The sequence below is a fragment of the Papaver somniferum genome, unplaced genomic scaffold (assembly GCF_003573695.1).
Source record: "Papaver somniferum cultivar HN1 unplaced genomic scaffold, ASM357369v1 unplaced-scaffold_26, whole genome shotgun sequence".
Lineage (NCBI taxonomy): Eukaryota > Viridiplantae > Streptophyta > Magnoliopsida > Ranunculales > Papaveraceae > Papaver > Papaver somniferum.
The window spans coordinates 102749-110571 of record NW_020636596.1 but is presented as its reverse complement, the minus strand read 5'-3'; the positions used below and the strand labels follow the sequence as shown (position 1 = coordinate 110571).

Here is a 7823-nt window from a genome sequence, read left to right as displayed (position 1 = left end):
ATTTCATGGAGATCGAGTTTCCGCAAAGTAGTTTTTCCAACAAACGACACGGAAGACCATTTAGTTGGATTTCGCTATAATTAAGTTATAGCATAGCGAAATCGCTTATCATTGTGCTTGGTGTTTGAGATGGTAATTTCTCAACAATCTTCTGAATTTAGGCATATAAGCATGTTTTTTTCTTTTTCTTTTGATAAAAGCATATAGGAATGTCTACTTCGCACAAAAGAGTCCGTGTCCCTGCGAGGATAGTTCCGTAATATCAGTCTCATGGATAATGTATAGCTTTGAATGGACAGTAGTAAAATAGCTTTCAAACTTAAAAATGTTTTATCTTCTAGTTTTTTCATTGATCAACATTTGTAACTGAGAAGAAATGTCTATTGTAATTCTACATCCATCAAATAAAACCCTAGTTTTCTCTCAATATCTTCTTCCTACTGCAGGATTTATTTCATCAAGAACGCACAATTGGGTGGTAAAATTATCAAAGAAATCTTCACTTCCAGGTTTCTACAACAGGATTTGCTCCTCCAAATCCCCGAATACATCCACTGACAGTAGCTCCCAAGAGGTAATTGCCTTTCTCTCCGTCTTTCTCTGAATTATTATTCCGCTGAGTTGATTTTAATTTGAAATCAAAACGGTCAAATCTCATGCAGGATTCAAAGAGGTTCCCTTGGAAAGTTCATCTTGAAGAATGGAATGTTCCATGGGATTGGAAGATTGTTTTGTATGTCATGGCACCATATTTGATGAGGTATGTCTTAGAAATGTGTATGCACTTCTTTAAAGATTGTTTTCCCACCAATAGAACACCTAAAACAATAGAGATTTGTTTAAATATTAACATGCGAAGGTACACTTTCTTTTATTTCTTGTTTTAGCCATATAAAGATTCAAACAAACCCTTTCCAGTCTCTATATAAAACATCAACCTCAGTAGCACTCTCCTTCATAGAGCCTCATACTATCTCAATCTCTCGAAACTATAGTGGTTGTAGGTAACAATGGCTCAAAATTTATCTATACATGCTCTAGAATTTTCTCTCCTCATAACAATTTTTCTTGGAGTACTACTTCTCAAAACAGCAAGCAGTACCGAAGTGGGATTCAGTGTGGATTTGATCCACCGTGAATCGCCTCTTTCTCCATTCTACAACCCCTTGGAAACTAATTCAGATCGATTAAGGAGTGTAATCCATCGATCCTTTTCTCGTGTCAATGGTTTCGCTTTCACTGACAACTTAATAAACAACATTCAGTCTCAGGTCATCCCAAATAGTGGTGACTATCTCATGAAACTCTCTATTGGTTCTCCACCTATCAACATTCTTGCCATTGTAGATACGGGTAGTGATCTTACATGGATACAATGTAAACCCTGCGAATATTGTTTCAACCAAAGTTCACCTGTATTTGATCCAGAACAATCTTCAACTTTTAGAGACGTAGCTTGTGGTTCAAACTCCTGTGATCAATTATTAGGCAACGGTAGATGTGATGCCAATAATACTAATTGTGAGTACTCATACTATTATGGTGATCTATCTCATTCAAGTGGACTTCTTGCAGTTGATAAGTTCACCTTTGATTCGACTAGCGATAGCCAGTTCACCGCTGTTTCAAACATGGTATTCGGCTGCGGGCACCATAACAGAGGTTCATTTAGTGATCGTGGGTCTGGAATAGTTGGCTTAGGAGGTGGACCTTTATCACTTGTTTCTCAACTAGGTTCAGAAACTGACGGGAAGTTTTCTTATTGTTTACTGCCCATGTTTGAAAACAGCACTAGCAAATTGAATTTTGGAAGTCTATCTATAGTTTCTAATCAGGGTGTTGTTTCTACTCCTCTAATTTCTAAAAATCCCTTGACGTACTATTACTTAACGCTAGAGGGCATTAGTGTTGGTAACACAAGAATTGAAAGTAAACCAACTGATTTTAGTACTGAAGCTGGGAGTGAAGGTAATATTATTATCGATTCAGGAACAACATTGACACTATTGAATGAGGAATTATACGATGAATTGGAATCCTTTGTGAAAGCAGCTATCGATGTTGATACCACCGATGACCCAAATGAAATTTTGAGCCTGTGTTACAACAATACCTCTAGTATCCAAGTACCCGAAATGATATTCCATTTTACAAATGCAGATCTTCATCTCAATAGATTAAATACGTTTATACAGACACCGTATGCTAGTTTGATTTGTTTGGCTATGATGCCTAGTCAAACGGCCATTTTCGGTAACTATGCTCAAGTAAATTTTCAGATCGAGTATGACACTGTGGGAAAGAAGGTCTCTTTTGCTCCAAAAGATTGCACCAAACTCTAGATAGAGAGATAGAGAGAGCAAAACATGAAAATGTTGATTCAATGGAAAATAGAAGTTATAATATGTATTCAAATTCACTTGAGGATTACTGAAAGCATTCCTCATAAATATTCTGTCAGTATTCTTTTTACAGGAATTGTTGAATCAAAAGGAAATTCACAAAATGCAATTCAATCGTTGATTCAAAATACAGATGAAGTAGCAGTGAAATTTTTAGTCGATCAATTGTACGTACAATATTGTTATACTTTCCATTTTCCTCTGTTGGCTGATTTTTAAAATTTCTTACTCAGCCCCATTTTTTGTTAAATGTTCTGCACTTTTCCTTTTGTAGACTGAAGACTGTAGTTAAGCTTTCGGTTCTATTTGTATTCGTCAATCCTTATCAACCATTTCCTGAAGATGTATTCTCCTACAGTATGTATGTTACATTTTTTTCTTTCACTCCCTGATTTTGACATAGCTATTGAAATTGATGTTTTTTTAATCGATTGTGGCATAGACAGTTTACAATAGACTTAATGATTTGACGATGATTCACATATGACACTTTCCGCCTTTGATAAATGATAGGATGGAACCAACCATTCAACCTTAAGAATGGGTGGGTCTTATGGGGCTTTGGAGGTGTAATAGCTGCATCAAGTTGTGTTTTTCTCATTAAAAGTCTCACCTCTGGTTTACATGTCAGCCAGGTTCAAAATGAGGTATCCAAAATAAATATACTGTAAACTTGACTATGAATTTGTTCAAAATGGGTAATATAAAGTTCTGCATATTATAGCTTTTGATTCAATCTCTTGCGCATAGGCAGAAGCTTTGCTGCGCTTGTCCCCGCTTATTGGTGCATCAAAAATCAGGTGATTTCCTTACCTATATACTTTGAAACTTTATTCAAATCTTCAGGCAAATGTTCTTTACTATTGATATCCGATTCTGAAGTATTTCCTTAACTATCCGAATACCAGTAACGCAAACTACATTCTCTCTTCACAGTAATGTTTCCCTTTTGGCAATCCTTGGAATTCTAACACCCATTTGTGAAGAAACAATTTATCGCGGTTTTCTGCTAACTTCACTTTCAAAATGGTATGTTCCTGCCCATGGTTGTTGTACTCTCCCTGTCTCTCACTTTAAAGCTTCTTGAGGAAGCGCATTGATTCTAACTAACATACAAGTTCAACAGGTTGCCGGTAAATGTGTCAGTGTTTTTAAGTTCAGTTGTATTTACTCTAGCCCATCAGTCTCCTGGGAAATCTACCGAGATTTTCATATTTGGTACGACTCATTTTTGTTTTTGAAGCTAGTCATATCAATCAATATTCATGAAAACTTTTGAAGAATTTTTGTATGAAATTATATTAGGTTTGGCACTGGGATTTGTATATGCTCGAACGCGGAACCTTCTTGCTCCTATTACAATGCACGCTTGTTGGAACTTGGCTGTTGTTTTGATACTGATTTATTTTAAAGTAAGTCGGTGATGTATAAGTGTTTTTTTTTGGGGGGGGGGGTTTAAATCCATTTAATTTCTTCTCACTGCTGAAAGATCATGGGTATTGCTCTGCAGGCGCAAGGGGACGATATCCTCAACTATGTCGGCTAATGAGCCTAATATTTAAAAGATGGTTACAGGTTCTCAAGTCATCGATTGTCAGAATTTATTCATGATTGGAAAGGGGAGGTGATACTGCCTGAGTGGAAGGAAGGAAGTAATATAGAGTAAAAGGCTGAAGTTGTAGTACACCTAATTTAACTTTTATTTCTATCATATTTCACAATCCACGCAACTGTTTTACTGCAAATTTCCTATAGCTGCTTCATTTAAATACTGTTAGCTATTAAGTTTGATATGGAGTTAGTTTACCTAATCAAAAAAACAAAAATCAAGTTCATATTACTACTACAGGTACTACTAATTATGCAAAGAAAATATTGTAATATAGCCTTGCTCCTGCAGATAACCAGCTGTTTGTCAGAGACGATGTCCACCAGTGCCTTGCAATCCCTCGACAGCTTTCCAGCAAGGTGCAAGCCTTTCTGCTTCCCCATTCATGCCTAGATTGAGTACCATTGGATCTCTGAAATATAGCCAATTTTATGTAAGATTATGATACAGACCCCATAATCATAAGAAGCATCAAAGTAAAATCAAATTTTCTAAGATTCAGTCCCATTAGAACTATGAAATCAAAAATGTGATTCCTGCTAGCAACATTTTTTCTCATGTACTACAGTTTTGGAATAAGAATCACAAATCAATGGAGTTCAATCAGAACATATACAAATACACAAACAGAGGCAGATAGGAACATGATGTATCGACGAGTTAATCATACACATACACACGGATCTACATAATAAAGGCAAAGTTAACCACCGAAAAAGCATACTATAAACTTAGGGCAAAACGGAGACAACACATAAACGATCACAAACAAAAAACTGTAATAGATTTATGATATTACAAGTAGCATAAGAAATTCATTATGAAATTATAAGAACCATGAGAAATCGACAAGAAGAAGAAAATACCTTTTAAGTTGCAGCCCAACTTCTTTCTTCTCGAAGAATCCTATTAGCGGGGCTTGGAAAGGCTTGGTTTTCTGGGGACTACAGAGGGTCATTAAATAGTAATAATGAATACCCCCTATCCAAGTATTTATATAATGATTAATATGACCTCCATTTGATAAGGTTGAAAAATCTTGAACAATATTTGCCTATATTAGTTTTTCATGTACGAGTGCAGTAAGATAATGACGCGTAAGATTGCCTTAGATTGGGAAAATAATGAAAGGTTAGATTTCTTAAGATTGGATGAATGCTAGATTTTGAATCGTTACATTCCTTAAATTATGGATACTCTATTTTCATTACCATACAATGCAAATGAATTCCATATATAAAGGATTACATTATATATACATTAATAATCACATACCGTATAAAACAATAAATTACATTAATCTCATGATACATCGATATAAAACAATATATATATATATATATATACATGCTGTGTCCATCGAAATCCTTTCTGGATGATAAAAATGGGTAAAACAGCACCCATCTTTTTCATTTTTGTTCTAACAATCATTACTCATGTTTCTCTTATGCTAAACTTAGCCATTGCAGGTAATCCAAAAGGGTTTACGCTGAGGATGATTTATAAAGACTCCAACGAATCACTTTTTTACGATCCTGCTGATATTCGTTTAGCACCGGGAGAAAGATTTCAAGCGCTGATTGACCAATCAAGAAGTCGAGCACATTACATCGGTTCACAAGTATTATTACGCAATAAAAATGTGACGATGAACCCCGATGTTGTACGTGTGCCAGTAGTACCTGAAGCAGCAATGTGGTACGTTGGAATGGTAGGTATAGGTACATTTCCTACATCACCACCATATATGAATTACTATCTGATGATTGATTCGGGTAGTGATCTTACTTGGCTTCAATGCCACGGTGCCACAAAAACTTTCAATCAAGATGCCCTTCTTTATCCTTGGGAGTATTCGCAGACATATCATCCCCTTCCTTGCCATACTCATCCTGCATGCACGGGGGATAGTTGCAATACCAATGGCGAATGTGTTTACCGAGAAGCTTATGCAAGCGGTGCAGTTACGACTTGTGTTATTGCTAAAGAAACATTTAGTATAACTGGTGGTGGCGCCTTTGAAACTCTTCAACTACTCATGGGCTGTGGTTTTCACCAACACAATTTTGTTGATCTCGGTAACAACCGCCGGCTTAGAAACGGAAAGCCTGATCTTATTGCCGGAATACTTGGTTTGGGAAGAGGACCATTGTCTTTTATAAATCAATTAGGTGCTGATGGACAAGGTAAATTTTCCTACTGCTTGGAGAAACGTAGCGAAAATATTTACGCAGGAGGCACATATTTAAGTTTTGGTGCAGATGCGACAATTGGAAGCGGAGGTCAAATAGTGCATAGAACTCCCATAGTAGTACCCGAGATTCAGTTTCAGACATCGGCTTATTACTTAAATCTAGAGGATATCAGTGTGGGATCCAATAGAGTAGGTTTTCGGAGCAGAGATTTTGAGCTTAAAGAGGATGGACGTGGCGGTTGTGTCATAGATTCCGGGACTCCGTATACCGTAATGTATAAAGATCATTTTGATAGAGTTGCAAAGTTGGTGGTGGCATATTTTAAACAGAATCGTATGCGTGTTGCTGCACCCACCGGAGATGGTCTTTGTTTTGTTATATCCAGAAGAGACTATACAGTTCCCATCATAAAATTTCATTTTCAACAGCAGGGAGAATTTGTTGTTTTAGAGACCGGTTTTCTGCCAATCGGTGGAAATGTTTGTTTAGCTATAGCTCGATCGGAATCTGATACGGGGCCAGCTTTTATTTTAGGAGCAATCCAGCAAATTAATAAGAGAATTTTGTATGATAGTATGAGTATGACACTCTCATTTGCTGATGAGATATGCTAAATAGTTCTATGAAATCGAAATTTATGGGGTCTCAAGTGTTCTTCTAATCAAGAATAAAACATGTTTGATCATTTCTTTTGGAATCTAATAAAGTAATACTTATTTTATTTCATAAGCTCTTTCTTTACTATTGCTTTTCATTCAGCTCTCATATTCATAAGTTTGATTAGAAGTTTGATTTATGGCTTGATGAGCTGCTTCAGTCCCATTATCAAGCTTGATTTGCTTGGATTGTAGCTACTTTTATTCTGCTTGTGGAGATTTGGTTTGCCAGGAATAAGTTTGTGTGTGAAGCTTTTTGATAAAGTCAAGAATAGAGTGTTACGATGGTAGTAGCATCAGATTTAATGGTTGCATGTGGAACTCCTCTCATGAACTTGTAATCTTTAAATAGGAAATTCAGCTCTGGAAAATGAAGTTAACCAACAGTCTTCTTGAACCTTCTATTACCTTTCTCTGTTGCCATGGTGCATCCAAAGATAATCCTGGAATTGCAGGTTATGAATTTATTTGTAGAGATACTCTGGGTATGTTGGCGCCCTTGGGGTTGCAACTAACCATATTGCAGATGCATTGTGGTACAGTGGTAAAGTTGTTGGGTGATGATACCAGCGACCTGAGTTCGAAATTCGTCAGCATCGGGATGGGGGATTTTTCACTTTCTTTTCCTAGCTACAGATCTCTTTGAGGTTTAAACTTTAATATATCATTTGGGCTTTCAAAAACCCATTTTAAAATAAATAAATATATATATATATATATATATATATATATATATTGCAAAAATTTTGGCTACTATTAGAGCCATTGAATAGGCAGTGCAGAATGGTAATGGTGAAACTATTACTCCATTCCGACTTTTAAGCCTGTGAATGAATCTATATTCAACTCTAGATCTTTGCCTTGGTACATTAAGCAAGATGGTCAAAGATTATCTACAGTATATGTGCTTTGAATTGAGTGACTAGATCTTGTACCCGTGCTACCTTATAAATGGTGGTTT

The 7823-nt window shown here is 36.2% G+C and overlaps 2 protein-coding genes across 2 annotated transcripts; both read left to right on the top strand.

The window, feature by feature from the left end:
- The first annotated feature begins 242 nt into the window (after positions 1-242).
- Positions 243-4216, top strand: LOC113341223. The gene is made up of 10 exons (XM_026586187.1): positions 243-574; positions 663-760; positions 2462-2569; positions 2677-2759; positions 2916-3049; positions 3153-3202; positions 3339-3431; positions 3529-3620; positions 3708-3814; positions 3913-4216. The coding sequence occupies exons 1-10, from the start codon at positions 377-379 to the stop codon at positions 3946-3948; spliced, it is 999 nt and encodes a 332-aa protein (XP_026441972.1). The 5' UTR covers positions 243-376; the 3' UTR covers positions 3949-4216.
- A 1179-nt stretch (positions 4217-5395) lies between these two features.
- LOC113341225 (aspartic proteinase CDR1-like) lies at positions 5396-6820 on the top strand. The gene has a single exon (XM_026586189.1). It carries the CDS (start codon positions 5396-5398, stop codon positions 6818-6820), a length of 1425 nt encoding a protein of 474 aa, XP_026441974.1.
- Positions 6821-7823: the final 1003 nt, after the last annotated feature.

Excerpts from the sequence above, each read along its gene's own strand:
- LOC113341223 (XM_026586187.1), top strand. The coding sequence starts at position 377 with ATGTCTATTGTAATTCTACATCCATCAAATAAAACCCTAGTTTTCTCT. Across the intron at positions 2,760-2,915 it reads TGAAGATGTATTCTCCTACA|GATGGAACCAACCATTCAAC; the intron begins GTATGTATGTTA and ends GATAAATGATAG. Across the intron at positions 3,432-3,528 it reads CTAACTTCACTTTCAAAATG|GTTGCCGGTAAATGTGTCAG; the intron begins GTATGTTCCTGC and ends CAAGTTCAACAG.
- LOC113341225 (XM_026586189.1), top strand. The coding sequence starts at position 5,396 with ATGGGTAAAACAGCACCCATCTTTTTCATTTTTGTTCTAACAATCATT.